Source organism: Apostichopus japonicus, chromosome 10 (assembly GCF_037975245.1).
Source record: "Apostichopus japonicus isolate 1M-3 chromosome 10, ASM3797524v1, whole genome shotgun sequence".
Lineage (NCBI taxonomy): Eukaryota > Metazoa > Echinodermata > Holothuroidea > Aspidochirotida > Stichopodidae > Apostichopus > Apostichopus japonicus.
The window spans coordinates 13,737,955-13,756,228 of NC_092570.1; the positions used below are offsets into that span (position 1 = coordinate 13,737,955).

The window sequence follows — 18,274 nt, forward strand, 5'->3', positions numbered from 1 at the left end:
AAACTATTAACTATAACACAGCCCCTTGCAATGTTTTTATACATAGCTCTGAACATTAATTCGGCTCCAATGACGGCTGACGTCACACGGCGTTACGTGACGTCATGGAACTTGCTTATACACCCACCCCATCATCTCCAACGGGGCTTTGATTACAAATATAAGCCGTCGATGCGTGGCTAAATCAGAGTTATATCATTTGAAACCGGCGCAGCGGAAAACAAGAATTAACAGCCAAGAATAAGTGTATAAATAAATTATGACGTCAGACGGTTGATCATCCTTCCAAACAAACCTTCCGTCTGTAACCCGGAAAACGGTGGCAATTAGTTTGCAAATGTCTCTTGTGCAACAAGACATTAAAGTCATTCTTTACGATATCAAAACTTTCTTATAACTTCTTTACTATGCCCAAAATGATTGTTAACATTGCTCATTTAATTTCACTGATTGAATGTGGGTGGTATCTATATATTTATCTATATCTATATATATATATCTATATATCTATCTATATATCTATCTATATATATATATGTGTGTGTGTGTGTGTGTGTACTTTACTAAAATGAAGATTGTAAAGACAAAAGGGGACCCGAAGCCCCAGCCTGGTTTTCACGCCTCTCGCAGCTTTATTATAAGTAATCAAATTCAGGCGAAAGTGATTTTTCAGGCATTTTTACAAAATGTAATTTTTTGTATACTTTCAAAACATACTGCGTTTATTATGAGTGAAGTTAAATATAATGTAACCCGGCACAAGGAAACCCATGTGACATCAAGTCGCAATTATATACCCCTAAAAAATGTTACTCGTACACCAGCACAATGATAGATTTTCCTAATTTAATTTGGTATTTCGTTTTCTATCAAGGGCGTTCATACGCCGACATAAAAATCAATATTTCTTCTATATTAAATTCATAAAGCTCTCTCCAATATCTTATAGCGTTTAGTCATTTTCGGTGACATTTAGAGCAGACAATTCATGAAAAATGTCGAAGTTGTCTTAAATGCATTTTTGTGGCATGCATAGCGGTTCTAATACATCGCCAACCACGGGTGGGCTCTTCAGTAAGAGATAGTTTTAGCAGGAGAAAGGAAAAGCAACATCTCAAATGTTTTATTAACCCCCCCCCCTCTCTACCCAAACGAAACGTCAAGTACTATGGAAAGTGGAGGGGGAGAGGTGGGGGGGGGGGGTTAATGGCATAATATCATGCCGAAGAAGTAATAGGGGTTAAGGAAAGCATCCGATGGATTTTTTTGGTAAGCAATGGAACTACATATCATTTAACAGATTGAATTAGCTTAAAGATTTCAGGAATATTTTGTTTACAAGGCCAGACAACCCCCTACCTTCAACTTCCGGAAGTGACCAGAGTTTTTTCATTCCTACTGTATCCAGAACAGTACATATATAGATATGTACATAACTAATAGTGTGATGTATATATATATATATATATATATATATATATATATATATATATATATAGGCCTATATACATATATATATATATATATATATTTATATATATATATATATATATGCACACACATACGCCGATGTTTGCATATATGTAGGCTACTACTCTCTGCAGGGATGTATCAGTTCTGCGACGATACAGTTGAGGTTTGTTCCAAATAGTTGAATTGTATAAGATGTATTTGTAACATCAAAAAGTATTTCGGTATTTGTTAGGCGTGGATTATAAACCTCCTATAATAAGAAAAGTAATGGGAGTTGAAATTAAATTACATGAGTAGATTTATTCCCTTCAGGTTTTTTAAATTTTTATGTTGATAGCAACATAACGTTAATTTTATCCAAACAAACATGTGACATTGGTCGTGGTGTATAGAGCACGAATGACTTTTACTCAAGATACTGTAAATAATATCAAGAAAAATGAAGTCGCTTCCCATATACTGGACAGTATAAATATGTTTACATTATATACCTTGCCTTACACGATTGGAGAAAGACTTTCTGGAATTCGTGAAACATATCTCAAGCATCCTTAAAAAAAAATATTAGTAGAAGTATATAAATTATATATATATATATATATATATATATACATACGCCGATGTTTGCATATATGTAGGCTACTACTCTCTGCAGGGATGTATCAGTTCTGCGACGATACAGTTGAGGTTTGTTCCAAATAGTTGAATTGAATAAGATGTATTTGTAACATCAAAGCGTATTTCGGTATGTGTTAGGCGTGGATTATTAACCTCCTATGCATGCGTGATGTTTTATTTTTAATTATTCTTATAAGCCTACATACTTTATCACACGATTATATACTCCATCCATCCTCCTGAAATTGTCCTCCAAAATGTTGATTAATTATGATATTTCCCCTGCTTCATTTTCTTTCATCTGTATCTACCGTATTTGATGGATGAAATCACTTCGTCTTACATCGATTAAGACAGAACTCACATTAATTTGGGGAGTAAATACGAGTTGCGGTCTTCAAATTAGTGGTAAATCACCAAGGTTTGATTTTTTTTTTTCAAAAACTTTTTACGACCGATAATTCCTTCCTTCTCAACTTTTATAGCAAAGATGCTTTTACTTTTATCACCTCAGATTACGTGAAAGTGAACGGATAATTCATTATTATTAATCTTGGTTTTTAGATATATCTTTGAAGGTCATTAAGGTTCAAGTTTCACGTATACTATAAGATTGACACTAAGACTTAACGGTTGTATTATCGTGAACACTATATACTGCAGTACAATTTAGCTATGAAATTTACGTGATATATTTTCAATTGTTGCTCTCGACGTGTTTGAGTAGATTTCTTCGGAAAGTCATGTTTAAGAGATCGTTAGTGTGCGTAGGGAGTCTAGATTTGTAGAGAGGGGGGGGGGGATGGGGGGAGGGCGGCGATTATACTTCAAATTTGCACAACACTTCACAAGACAATATATTAAATATAAATAAATAATGATACTAGGATGTAATAATCGTGATTCTATGTTTAACGTAATCATTATTTTTATGGGAAATAATATACCCTTCAAAGTTAAAGTTGCAAATATCTATCCCCTCTGGTCAAGGTTTACAACTATTTCTGACAGTTTTTTCCCGTATACAAAAATTTATCTTTATAAGAAAAGAACATGAGTGAAGCGTACGTGTACGGGACAACTATACCAGCTTCAATGATATAATCTATTACGACTTACCACTATATAGTAACGCATAGTCACTTAACTTCTCTGTTGTGCATTGCATTATTTGTAACGTTAAAATGCAGTGATATGATTGAGGTCCATTTGGTCTATTTGTAAAATAGTGTATTTAAGTGGAGAGAGTTAATAAAAAAATATTATAATAATAATAATAATATTTTATTTTTTATTTTTGTAAAAACGGCCTGTGAAACACGTACACAATTTTGAGGACATTTGAAAACCGTATTTTTCATATAACTTTAAGTTAATAAATTTACTTTTGCAATAGGCAGCAACCATGTACCTTATATATGCTTTCCATATAGTTATGTTCAGCTATATTCAATTCCAACTATATAGCTTTGAGCGCCATCTCACCGATATCCGTTTTATCTCGATGTGCAAAGACTATAGGCCTATAGCATAGTTTCAGGAAACTTTCTCTCATATACAAATTCAGTGTTAGGTCATGGCTTCATCGTGTGCATTCCAATTAATCAGCTATTTTGCCAGGGTTGGTATATACTTCTTCAACACGAAGTAAAATTGTGACTCTTTCGTCAAATACAACGTAGTTCACTTCGATTTCAAAGTTTGCTCTAGAAAAAAAAATATCAAAAATGCTTGTAAGAAGTTATTGGATTCATAAAAAAGAGGAAAGATTGTTTCTCATTCTTAAAGGAAATGATCATCATATTCCATCGACAAGACCCTTTTTTACGTTAGTTTCTTGCAAATAGCCTAATCATTTGACCCCAAGCTACGAATTTCGGTTCGGGAATGTGCATGTTTATACTTCCTACATTAATTGACCATGTCCATCCAGCCACCGCGTGGGCTGATTTCGTTCCGATTGATACATCTGAGTAGTATATACAATATAACACCATTAACATTCTGAGAAAACTATACCGAGTATTTTGAGACTGAAAGGTTTGCTTTTTTATGAGAGAAACTGCGGAATCGAATCCGAGCGATAAAATAGCATTTGCGCACGTAAAGAATTGTTTAAGATTCACAGTGGAGTGTGTTTGGATATCTGATCCGACAAATTGCCAATAAAATACTCTTTTATGGATGCCTTCAAGAACCATCAGTTGTATGAACGATCAAAAAGTCTTTAAGATTTAGTGTGCAATGGGTTAGACATTCTGTTTGCGCGACCTGCCCCCCTCCCCCCATCCATACCTAAGAAGAAGAACGATTTATGTATACCTTGTAGGAATCATTATTAAAAATAACAGTAGAAAGTAATTATTAATAAAATGAACCACCAAAAGGGATTGAAATAAAGTTTGAAAATGACTCATACCTATACAGTATTATGCTACTCCAATATAAGTTTGCCAGAGAAACACTATACGGCAGTTTACTTGATTGTTTCACGAAGTGAAAATTAATTAAAACTAGTTAATTGATTTCACTTGACTCTCTTATATTATGGGTGGAACGGGTATCACTTCCACTTTCGGCAGCATTAAGTACAGCATGGAGGTACATAGTGTCATACAAAGCAAGCTAAAACTGTTCATACTATGTATAATATTGTGGAAATGAATACAGGGTATTGCTCATAGCGCTAACATTAAATGTGGTATTTCGATCGCGGTGGTGGTTTATTTTTTAATATTTTTTTTTGGCTTCACATCTTTCTTCCTTCCTCCCCAAAATATAACAAATTTAGAGGATTAAAGGTTGGTGTGAGTTTGCCCTGTATCTTTCTCCTTATCGATATCAAATATCATTTTCTTTGTTATCTTCTTAAGGACGAGCGGGAGGGAGGGAGGGAGGGAGGGAGGGAGGGAGGGAGGGAGGGAGGGAGGGAGGGAGGGAGGGAGGGAGGGAGGGAGGGAGGGAGGGAGGGAGGGAGGGAGGGAGGGAGGGAGGGAGGGGAGGGAGGGAGGGAGGGAGGGAGGGAGGGAGGGAGGGAGGGAGGGAGGGAGGGAGGGAGGGAGGGAGGGAGGGAGGGAGGGAGGGAGGGAGGGAGGGAGGGAGGGAGGGAGGGAGGGAGGGAGGGAGGGAGGGAGGGAGGGAGGGAGGGAGGGAGGGAGGGAGGGAGGGAGGGAGGGAGGGAGGGAGGGAGGGAGGGAGGGAGGGAGGGAGGGAGGGAGGGAGGGAGGGAGGGAGGGAGGGAGGGAGGGAGGGAGGGAGGGAGGGAGGGAGGGAGGGAGGGAGGGAGGGAGGGAGGGAGGGAGGAAGGGAGGGAGGGAGGGAGGGTGTAAACTTCCTCTCGTATCCCATGTTAATATCGTGATAGAGTATAGCAAAACAAACCGAAAGGAACAAACTAAATACTGCTTGATAAAACTCCTTGATAAGATTCTTTTCAGTACAAGAAATCGCGTATTGAAATAAAAAATGATTTTACGAACTATAGGCAGTTACAAAAAAAGGCATATCGCCTAGACAAACATAGGCCTTTACCCTTTCTACTTTAGCATTATAACATAGAGATATGAAAGTAGACCGATTGAACGTGACTAAAATATACTTTCATGTTGAAATTTTCCTGGCTTCTTCTAAAATTTAATTTCACTCTGCCACATGGATGCCACCTGCAATGAAACAACCAATTATGATATGTGTATTTTCGCCTGAGGCCGAGTGTGAGTGTGTGTGTGTTGGAGGGGGGGGGGGGTGGCGGTTGAGCTGCTCACATGAAAAAGTTCGGTAAACAAGAAAGTGCATTTATATCAAGTCGCTTTGATCACGGTAAGTCTCACTGATATTACAAGAGTCATTTTATCAATCTTATTGCCGGCGGTGATTTTTGATGATAACAAATGACAAACGGTTTCTAAGATTAAGGATAAAAGGTTTGACTGATGAATTATGCACGTGAAATAATTTACATACATACATATCTATATATCTATGCACGTGAAATTATTTATATACATACAAACATATATATATATATATATATATATATGTAGATAGATATATTTTACATACATACATATGTACCTATATATATATATATATATATATATATATATATATATATCAAGGTTACAGAGTTTTGGTACTGTATTGCACTAGCAAGACTGAAAATGATAAGATTCTACGTCTTCTAAGTGAACTCTATTATAGAATTATAGAAATACAGAGGGCTGTGCAGAAGGATAACACAGTCAAAATTTAACCATCTCCTCTACCACTTGTCAAATTGTGCATTTAGAGCACATTTTTAAATTAGGTCTAATTATATCTAAACTCAATGTTGTGGAAATAATAACGAATGTCTGTGTGGGGTTGCAAGCCAAGTAGGGTACAACCACATTTTTATTTGTACTGGGGTGGGGTTGCGGGTAAGATGTTACGTCGTTAATGGTAGGGCATTAAGGGGAGGGGTATCGTCAACTCCTCTCCCCTTGGAGATATTCCAAATGTAGGGTACTTTGATACAAAATGGTGCTATCATATCTTGCAACTTTTTTGAAACAACTTATGAAGAGGTTTCGACTATCTGCGTTACAACGATGTTGAAAGCGAGACAAAACCACTAGAGTATAAATACACGAGTAATTACTTAATTAATAAACTTGTGACACTTTTGTGAGAAATGGAATAAATACATTATTCTGAAACGCAACCACGGCCAATTTATTGAAGTGTATCACTATTGCACCTAACTATATGCTAGACAGACAAAATGGTTCATAATGATAAATATATTACCACCTTCAAAACATATCGTTTCATCGCTGAGAGGCATCTAAAATGTGTCTATAATAGAGCACTCTTGCATATCTTTGAAATAATTTGTTCAAGAAATATATATATTCGTAACCTGCAGAAACGTACTTTTGACAAAATTTTAAGCAATTTAAATAGGCTGAGATTTGGGCCAATACCGGTGACCTTTAAGTCCACCCACGGTGGTGAAATATCGAACGATGTACTATAAACCTGTGAGTAAGGTAACTTGTAAACTGCTGGTAATCCAACTCAGATTAACAGATTTATTTTCAAATTCGGATGACATCAGCTATAGTGCTGTTGCCTAATATGTTGGAATCACATGTACTGCGGCGCACTAAATAATTAAAAATTGTCAGTCAATCTCATGCTAACGTTATCAAGCCGTTGTACTACCCTGGACTTCAGAAACGCCCCTAAAAAGCGCGAAATGAAACAAAACCTGCAAATTTACATTTATGGGGGTCAAAAAGTAAATTAAAGATGATGGCCTTACATTTTAGACTGGACAATTCAGCGACAGAAATATACTTGGGAGGAGAAAAAGAACAAAACACATATATTTTCTGCTTGACTTGAGTGTATTTCTAAGACTCTGTGATATAACAGAAAGCATAACTCCGTTGTTTAACTCTTAGAAAAATATTGCGAGTATCCCTTAGTGTGAACTTTTAAGAGTTAAATAGACATGTTACATACAGTAAACTGTGACACTGACGATATACCAGAAGAGAGGTATATATATATATATATATATATATACTTATATATATATATATATATATATATATATATATATATACATATATATATATATTTATATATATATGTTACTGTTCGAAATTGTATCAATTTTTCTTAAAGTATTAGAAATTATGTTATGCCAACAGGCTACATAATTGTGAATTTATCGCTTACTATAGTCTGAATGCGAAGTTGTTTTTTCTTTCATGGAATTATGGAGTTACATAACAGTATGATTTTACATAATTATACCATTAAAATTGACGAAATATCGCAAGAGTTCTAAGAGTTGCATAAATCTGTTTGTTATTCAAGTTGCTGGAAACTATGTTACTGTATATGTTACTCTATACTTAGTTACCTCAGTGTGAAGTTACATGGTTATGAATGTAACGTTCGCGACATATCAGGGACATAACTGCATGTGTCTTTCTCTCGTGCATTATTACAGTTATTTATTTACATGCTAACTAAAGTTTCAAGTTTAACAAACGAATGAAAGAATGGAATTGGTGAATGTACCTTTCTTCTGGGAACTGTAAAAGTCAATTTAACACGTAACCATAATCTCTTACATTAGTTTAGTGCAAATTGTTCACTTTGCCGTTAGTCCTCGAGATTTAAACGAATTGTTACATTAAATATGTTTACATAACCAATTTAGTATCTTAAACTTAGCGAATATTAGCAATTCATGGTTTTTACTATGGGTTCAAAGAGCGTTTAGGTGTTTGCATTACTAACGAACTCGAGTTTCTGTATCAAACATGAAACGTCTGTATTGATACATCAACACCGCGCATTTAATATGTATATACGCATGCACATTGACACCTTAACATGTATATGGAAACACATTAATCTAATAATGTTTCAATTTGTAACTCTATACTTGGTGTTTATCGAGTAGGCCTATAGATTACAATAAATATTGGAATCTTATAGTTAACATTGTAACAAAGTTCTACGGTTTCAATTTTTTGTCTTCGAGATGTTTCATTACTTCAGATACAGACTTTCGTCTCCCAGAAACTCGTGCAAATAACATTCACTGCGAAATATTTATATTTTTTTAACATTCACCGTAAATTTGTTTTTTTACCCAAAATATGGGGAAAAGTAGGTCCCCTTTTTAAGTCGATTGAAGGATTGCATGTATCTTTATTTGGTTTTATGTTTGTACGTATCACTGTCCTTATTACCAAGTCGAATGAAGTAAAGTGATACACTACAGTCAAATTGCCTCGAACTTGCGATACTTTCAAAAGTTCGTGGTACTATTTAGAAAGTTCATTACGGATTGAAGTCGAAGATAAATTTCATTGCTATTGGGGTATACAAGTTGATTACCGCTTAATGTCAAGTCGTGGACATGGTTCTAATGGTTATATAGGCTACTAATAGAGGTCTTTTGCCATCATAATTATCGAAGAAACCCAAATTAGAAAGACATCACAGTATAATATATGCGGAACGTATATACGTTTCTTCATTTAAGATTTAACGATCACGCTTTAACCTAACTATCAATCGTTTCGGTTGAAAGCGACGCGAATTAGCAGACTTTTATTTGATCAAGTTACCATGAAGATGAATTATTTAAAGGGAAAAAAAAAAAAAAAAAACGAAAAATCGGAAAATCTCTAAATTGGTGTCCATCAAATATTGATCGTAAATTTTAGCGTACGATGCTTAGATGATATCATCACTTTTTGACATATATATATATATATATATATATATATATATATATATATATATATATATATATATATATATATATATATATATATCTAAATATATGTGTGTGTGTGTGTTTTATGTGTATGTGTGTGTACATACGTGATCTAGCTGAGGGGAACATTTGCTGCATTCATTTGTCAGCCCGTGACGTCACGTTGTCCGGAACAATACCTTTGTTTACTTTGGTATCGAAGTCTTTGCCTAATGAACCTTGTATTAAAGCTTAACTATAAACCGAGTGTTTCCGCGTAATTATAACAACAAAGCAGCTGTTCTCACATATACGTTAATCGTTGAATGACAATATCAGTAGGGTCGCCACGACAATTCCCTCAAGGAACTTTTTAATTTTAGAATTTCTGATACACAAATGCTTCATAGAGTCATATATAACCGTTGAACCAAGTAACAGATGGTGTAGACACGGTTGGGCGAAATACAACGCTTGCCTGATAGACTGACAAAAAAACAAAACAGTGAAATTATCTGAACGTGCTTGAGTTGGCAACATCATATATATATATCCTCAGCTAGAACATTTATGTCATGGAACTATGGACCGAGAAATCATTATGTTGGTCTTTAGAGAATCATGTGAGAGATATTATTTTGTAACTGTATAATGTTTATTTAATCCACTATGTACTATCATGGCTTTACAGTATTTCAGAAGCTTAGCATCTTTGTAAACGATTGACTGGTTTTTTTTCAAGTATTAATTAATACTTCTTCTTTTTTTGTGCAAATTCTTTAACCGAATGTTCATAATAAAACACACCGAATATGACGATCATATCCATCAGCCATCATAAATCAGACGATATCGTGTTTCTCTGCATTTTGCAGTTATTTTGATCTCGAGGGGGTGGGGACGGTGCGGGGGGGTGGGGGGTGAGGGAGGGTAAATAAGCAAACGACACACAATAAACAAAGTGAAAGATTACAACCATAGTGTTTCCATCTTGTCGTGTCTACAAGCATACATTGGGTATGGTGATAACGAACATGTCAGCGTAATGTGAATAACACATGTGCTGTTATATATGATATTGTATACACTGAAATGGGAATATTCAACCTGCAGGCCGGTTGACACCACATTATGAGGCACTGACGTAATGAAGAATCTTACTTTGTTTGTGTACAGTAACAGCACTGTATACAGTATACTAATCCTATAGTGTGCGATAAATAACGGGACTATATGACGCAATTTTAAACTGGCTGTTATGAAATTATTTAAGAAAAAATCCTTGGAACTGTTGGCAAAACACTAAATGTCAGATCTCATATTCTCGACTGAGTGATACCCCTCCTCCACTCCCCTCTGTCCCATTCCCTATCTCACCCCCTTTCCATATCCCCCACCCCCCCCCCCCACAAACACATACCGCCTTACACTTATCCCTTTACTTAATTAAATTATCGTAGAACTATAACATGTCCCTATATATGTTGAGGGTTCTTACAGGTCAACCAAGTGACGACATTTCATGAAATCTCCTCACCCAAACGGAATTTGATGCAAACAGCTTTTGTTCGTTTTTTTATCCCTTGGGGAGGGGAGTAATCTACACATACTGCCACATGTACCCTATCGTAACTATATACCGCTACACCAGCTATTACGTGATGTTTTGACGGACGGTATAGGCTACATAGCGAAGATGTCGAAAGGTGTGCCTTTAAATAAACCGCTATACCGTATGATTTACTCGCAATAAATGTTGGAGACATTTTACACTCGTGCTAGGTCTCGTAACATAGACATTAGCTTTGTTAAGTTTTTCTTAAAGTTATCGAGCTCTTCCTTCTTAATCGTTGAGACAGAACTATTATTACCATCTTGGTCTTCTTCCTGAAGGTCATAGGTCACTTCCGAGTAATCGCTGAGGTCACTTTCCGAGTAGTCACTGTCCGCATAAGAGTAATCGTTATCGGTACCGAATTCGACATCGAGATTGTTAATATTAATCGGTGTATCGATGTGAAACGTTTGGCCCCAATACCGACGTCCTGGGTAATCTATTGGTTGTTGAACGTTGGGCTGGAAGTCTGCAGCCTTCCGGAGAAGGTCACTCAAGGTCATTCGTACTGATGGAGGGCGTTTCTCATTAGCAGGGGCAGGAAGGCTGAAAGCTCGAGCAAATCTCGGGGCCGATTCCTCCCCAAGTCGCGGTGGTAAATCTTTCCGACGAGGTTCTTTGGCCGGAAGCAGACCGAAGTGACGCTTAGGTTTTGATAATCCTATCAGCAAGTCCAGAACTTCTTGCTTGTACGGTGAATTGGCATCACCGTACGGGTTACCTGGACCGGTTAACCGATCGTCCGACTCCGACCAGATCTTTTCACGGTTTACACTGCTTCGCTTTAATTCGTAACCCCAGTGGGGACTGATAAATCGTTTGGAAAGGCGGTGTGGTTTGGCGATTTCTTGAACCGGTGTAGTAAGGTCCTTGTCATTTTTTGCCTCAATATGTAAAATCTCCGGTTTTTTACTATCTTTACTAACTTGTCCGTTTGGTTTTGAAGGCAGCTTGTTATCTGTGCTTGAAGGTGGTTGGTTGGACCCATCATCAGGAACGGACGATGAATTCACAGTTAGCATAGCCACTAACAAGATCACCACCTAGCAAACAACAGAAAATATAAAATATTTAAAAAACAAAACTCAGTCCATCTTAGTTTTGAATAACAAACTAAGGTGATCACGTGATATGGGGTCAGAGGTTGAACAGCACATTATGCTTATGGCAGAGGTGTACGGGTAATCTTATGCGATGCAGAAAATACGCTGAGAACAAAAACCTTTCACATTTTCTGTTTTCCCCTTACTAATAAATGCGGTTACTCTTTCAAATATGTATGGTCTGGTCTATAAACAATCAATTTGTTACCGATACCCAATTAGTTTTTAAACGAATTAACAAATCAGTTTGTAAGCGGTATAGGCCAAGAATTTCTTTGTATCCCGCATGCATTTAGCCTAACGTTATACTATTAGTGTACAACCGTTTTTCAATCAGTAGTGACCTGTTTGTAATCATGCAGTGTGTAACCGGTTTGTAATGGTTACGTAACAGGTTGCAATCCGGTTTCAATGGATTGCAATCATTTGGTAACCGGTATACATTCAATGAGTTTATAACTAGTATAGAATTAGTTAATAAACGTTAAGATTTCAGTTTATAACCGGTACACAATCGGTCTGCAGATGTATAAAATCAGATAGAACCGTTATACAGTTAGTTTGTTATCGTAATACAATAAGTGTGTAACCGGTATGCACTCAGGTTAAAACCGGTAACACGATCGGTCTGTAATAGAACCGTTATACAGTTAGTTTGTTATCGTTATACAATAAGTGTGTAACCGGTATGCACTCAGTTTAAATCTGGTACACAATCGGTGTGTAGATGTATACAATCAGATTGAAACCATTATACCATCAATTTAAAACCGGCGAGCAATAAGTTTATAACCGGTAACAATCGGTGTGTGAATTGTATAAACTTAATTTTTAACCGTTTGTACACTGTTTGTTATCGTTATACGATACCTGTGTAACCAAGTTCGCGATAAGTTTGTAACTGGTACACATTCGGTGTGTAAGCTGTATAAACTCAGTTTGTAGCCGTTGTACAGTATAGTTTGTTATCGTTATACAATCGAATTAAAACCGGTATGCATTCAGTTTATAAGCGCTACACATTTGGTGTTTAGTTGTATGAAATCAGTTTGTAACTGTTTTAACGTGTTAACGTTTGTTTGTTATAGTTATAGAATAAAAGAGTAACCATGTATGCAATCAGTTTACAACTGGTAGGCCTACACATTCGGTATGTAAGCTCTATAAACTCAGTTTGTATAGTTGTAGAGTTTGTTACTTATCGTTATACAATCGATTTAATACTGGTGTGCATTCAGTTTATAAATGATACACATGCAGTGTGTAAGCTATGGAACGCAAAAAGGGCAAACTTATTTCGTTGCTAAGTTTAACGTAAGTTTAGACAACGACGTAAGTTTAGACAACAACGTAAGTTTGAGCAACAACATGATAAAACAGCAGCAACAACTTTAGTTTAGACAGCAACAAACTTAGTTTAGACAACGAAATATGGTTGCCCTTTTCGCGTTCCATAGTAAACTGTATAAGCTCAGTTTGTAGCCGTTGTACAGTCAGTCAGTTAGCGTTTTACAATAAGTGAGCAACCTGTATACGCAATCAGTTTGGAAACTTGATATGTTTGATGCTATACATGTATAGGTTTGGCATGAATGGATGCAAGCGATTTTTTGACGTTATCCCTTAAGCGATGCGAATTGATATTTCCATTTCACAGAAGAAACAGATGGCGTCGAGGGCAAGTATCCACTCCCACCGAAAGTTTCATCTTACTGAATCAATATCTAAAAAAAAAAAAAAAATCATTTTAGAACTATATACATTTTATAAAAGGGTTTAATCAATAGAGACTCGGAGGGTGTTTTAACCGTGCATATCGGGGACATGGTGCTGTAGAATGCGTTAGTTACCCTATTCGATAACATCTCACGCGGGGGTAACTGTCACGTAGAAAGATACCGCGGTGAATTATGGGTTATTGTGATTTTATTACAAGGAAAATATTAATTTCAAGTCCATCGAGAATTATATCTACATGCTAAGCTGCGTTCGCTGTCACCTTCAAATATGATATTTTTCTTGTAGATTTTTGTTTATTTTGTACTCCCCCCCCCCTCCCCCTTACCTCGCACAACTGCACAGATCAAAAAGAAATAAGGTAAGAGAAAACAAGATTAAAACCGTGGTATTTTATAAACTGACATCATTAAGGCATTAATTATATGTTAGCCGTGTTAGTACCATGATGATATAATAAGAAAACTATTGCAGTTGAAATTAAATTACATGAGTAGATTTATTCCCTTCAGGTTTTTTTTAATTTTTATGTTGATAGCAACACAACGTTAATTTTATCCAAACAAACATGTGACATTGGTCGTGGTGTATAGAGCACGAATGACTTTTACTCAAGATACTGTAAATAATATCAAGAAAATTGAAGTTGCTTCCCATACACTGGACAGTAAATATGTTTACATTATAAACCTTGCCTTACACGATTGGAGAACGACTTTCTGGAATTCGTCACGCATATCTCAAGCATCCTTTGAAAAAAATATTAGTAGAAGTATATAGATTATATATATGTATATATATATATATATATATATATATATATATATATATATATATATATATATATATACAGGGTTATAGCCACGCCGGCCGGCGGGGGCCGGTGGTAACCGCCACTCACGCCTGCCGGCCGGCATTGGAAGTGAATAAACAGTCCAGCGGCCGGCACAAAAAATAGTAAAATGCTTGTGAAATACAACAAAAGTAACAAATTTATCTTTCCCTTGCCGTAAAACATGATAATAACGTCACCTTTTTCTGTTATTTACCAAAATACCCTCGACCCCCACCGGGGCGTTGCCCTGGACCCCACCAGGGGCCCTTAAGAGGGCCCCTGGACGCCCGGCCGTGAGATGCGAGAGCTTCGCTCGCTACGCTCCGCAAATTTATTTAACCAGCACTCACAATCTCCTAGCTATAACCCTGTATATATATATATATATATATATATATATATATATATATATATATATATATATATACATATATATATATATATATACATATATATATATATATATATATATATATATTGGTAACGATCCATGTTATACCCGCTCTTTTTTTATTACTATTATTATTTTGTTTGTTTCATGATAAACACATTATTTCTTGATGTTTGAGAAGTGAAGAACCTCTCTCCCATTCAGAAAGCATCTTTACAAGTGATTTCTAAGTAGGACATCGGAGTGATTTCTAAGAAGGATATAAGATGTTTTGTCCGTCCAATTCTCGTTCAGGTTAAGTTGTTTCCTAATGGAAAGTTGGAGCTCTTTCATCTTCGGGTTGGTATTGTGTCATGCTTTTTTCCTATTTTCAAATGAGTGGTCACGATTTTAAAGGCATCGATTTGAAACGCTTCGTTGCATTACCTGTCATGTTGTCAGAAAAAGGCAACCTTTATTTTATCTATTGGACTTTTGGTCAACAACAAAAAAAAGAGGCAAAGGCCAAAAAAAACCCAGCTAAAAATATAAAAAGAATGGCAAATCAAGGAAAAAATCAGAGTAATTGATCATTCTTAGATATAAACTTACAGTTTAAGGTTTAAACGTCTTTATTTTATAGTTGTGTTGAAGGTGTGTAAGGATGAGGAGAAGGGACATGGGAGGAAGGGGGGGGGGGGGGTTATGACCGCTTTCGTTTAATGCGTAAATGTCAAAATAATCATCGTGTTATAAGCTGACAGACATTATGCTAAGTCACTTAGCGTTAATCAGATCAATGTATGCAATATAAAACAAGCATCATATTCATGAAGCAATGTTGTTTCACACTTCCTGATAACTATGTTTTCATCTTGATAAATTAGTCATATACAGTATGTCTTTGTTGCGAGTTGAGATGTGTCGAAATATTACCTGTAAGAGGTAAACGGTTTTTTCCGACATTTTGTTCAACAACCGGGAATTGTGAAAAGCATTTTGCCTCCAAATTTAAAAATCTGCTTATGAGTAATTGATAACTATTCCGAGATTTTGCTCGAGTTTCTTCTGATTTAATAATATAATTCTCCAAATTATTAACAGATAATAAAAATGCTAAACCGGTTCATTTTTTAAGAAGTTGAATTCTCCTTCCTTTCATTTTCTTCATTTGTAAAAAGGCCAACGGTATATATGGCTTCTGAAAGTTATGGATGATTTTACGTTTTATAACGAGGTTTTCAAGAATGATTTTGTGCTATTTTGAGATTGCGAGGGTGTACTTATTCTACAAATTCAATCGGAAGTTTTCTTAATATTAAGTGTGTCATTGATGAATTCGTCTCTGAAATTGGTAGTGGCTATATGCAGGAGACAATTTTTTTTTTAATATTAATCTCCCTTTCATTTTGGTGGTACTATTACAAAAACGCTATAGTATTTAACCACGTGATGCGACGTCACAAATTAGACTCACCAATAACAAAATAGCTGACAAATCTAATTTACGACATCGTCTCAATATATTAAATTAATGAAGGTTTTCCAATTTACATTGAATTTGTTGTTTTCTTATCTCTCGTGGCTAAAATCCTCTAGAAAATTGGCGCCGAGACCGAAATCGATCAAACCAACGGAGAAATGCCTTTGGTTCCGATTGTTTACCTTCAAGCGTATAAATCATTATGATATGATAAAATTGATTCATATACAGGGAGAAAAGGAAACCACAAGGTCAAAAGTAGAAGAATGAATGGAATTTAAATTCTCTTTATATGTACAGTCATTTCCAGAATAAAGAATTATTTTGTAGATGACTGTGAATTATACCAACATATCTATTGCGTATATACATATATATATATATATATATATATATATATATATATATATATATATATATATATATATATATATATATATATATATATATATATATATACATATATATATATATATATATATATATGTATATATATTTATATTCTGCCGATAACCTGATAAATATTCGATACCAAAATCACATGTATACAAAACTGCTCTTTCACTGAAATTAAGAAGTAAAGAATCACAAATTTGGAATTCTCCTGTTTGTCAGTAATACGCCTAAACTCGTAATCTGTATTATAAAGTCAAGACAAGTCAAGACAAGTCAAGACAAGCAACAAAACAAAACTGCTTTAAGGGCACAAAGTATAGACAACGCGGCGCCTCAGTATTAGCATAGATGTGTTTGTAAGCCAATTAGTAGATACATCCAAAATTAACCAGTTACCTTGGTAACCAGTGGCTTTGACAGCTCAAGTTTGTTCCCTTTTGGGGTTTTTTTTTCAACACATTTAGACGGTATAACCGGAGGTAACCGCTGATGTATGAACTGCCCTATATTATCACATAGACTGTCAATTTGAAGGTTTTTGAAGGTTATGGCGAGGACAGCTTCAAGAGGGGGTTGGTTATATGTATGTGGGGTAATCTTGTATGTATTAGCGTTAGCACGCAGGACGGCTGTATGGAAACAGGGATGCATGTCGTTGTAAATCTGCCGTTCAGAGTGAAAACAATAATAATTAAATTGAAGAAGATAAGAACATGCATAGAGCAAAGAAAATGGGTAGAGGGGGCGTTTTCCATACCTGAGGTCATTGTTTCGAATCTAATCTAGCCTATATCAAAATAAATAATAAATTAACAAATATACATGTAACAAATTTAAGAAGCTATGCTCGATTGATTGGTACCTTTTCAACACACTCCCCCTCCCCTCCACAAAAAGTAAATAAAAAAGAAAATTCCAAATGAAAAGAGGGTTTCATACCCATAGAAATGGCCAAAACATATACTGAAAGCCTGTTATGGAAGATTTTTTCATTCAACTATCTACACTAGTTTCTTTATTTTCGAATCCCTCTTAATTTTTAAATCAATAGAAAATATAAATAGTGTGCCAAAATGATGCGAAGAGTTTTTACGAAGATGAATGTTAATTTCCGATGGAAATTACTATGAATTCCTTGTCAATCTACTTCTCAGCATGGAAAAGGAAATAACAAGAAAAGCATAAAGTGAAATAGCGGCGAGCCCGTCTCGCATATATTATGAGGTTGCTGATTCAAATCCAGTCGTATATATAAGTCTCAGATTTTTTTCTTTGCTCTTTTCTTTTAAGTATGGTAATCATTTCCGATTCAGTTTTCCCGTTGTTCAACTTGTTATATTCACAATCAAAGTGCTTTTCTCATGCGTCGTTTATTTA

The 18,274-nt window shown here is 35.5% G+C and overlaps 1 protein-coding gene across 1 annotated transcript in view; it reads right to left on the reverse strand.

Moving 5' to 3' along the window:
* Positions 1–10,322: 10,322 nt before the first annotated feature.
* LOC139974924 (uncharacterized) overlaps positions 10,323–18,274 on the reverse strand; it is a 31,274-nt gene continuing 23,322 nt past the window's right edge. Inside the window, exon 2 of the mRNA XM_071982478.1 lies at positions 10,323–12,016. Within this exon, the coding sequence (XP_071838579.1) occupies positions 11,126–12,016 (891 nt within the window). The 3' untranslated portion in view covers positions 10,323–11,125. The remainder of the gene's footprint in view (positions 12,017–18,274) is intronic.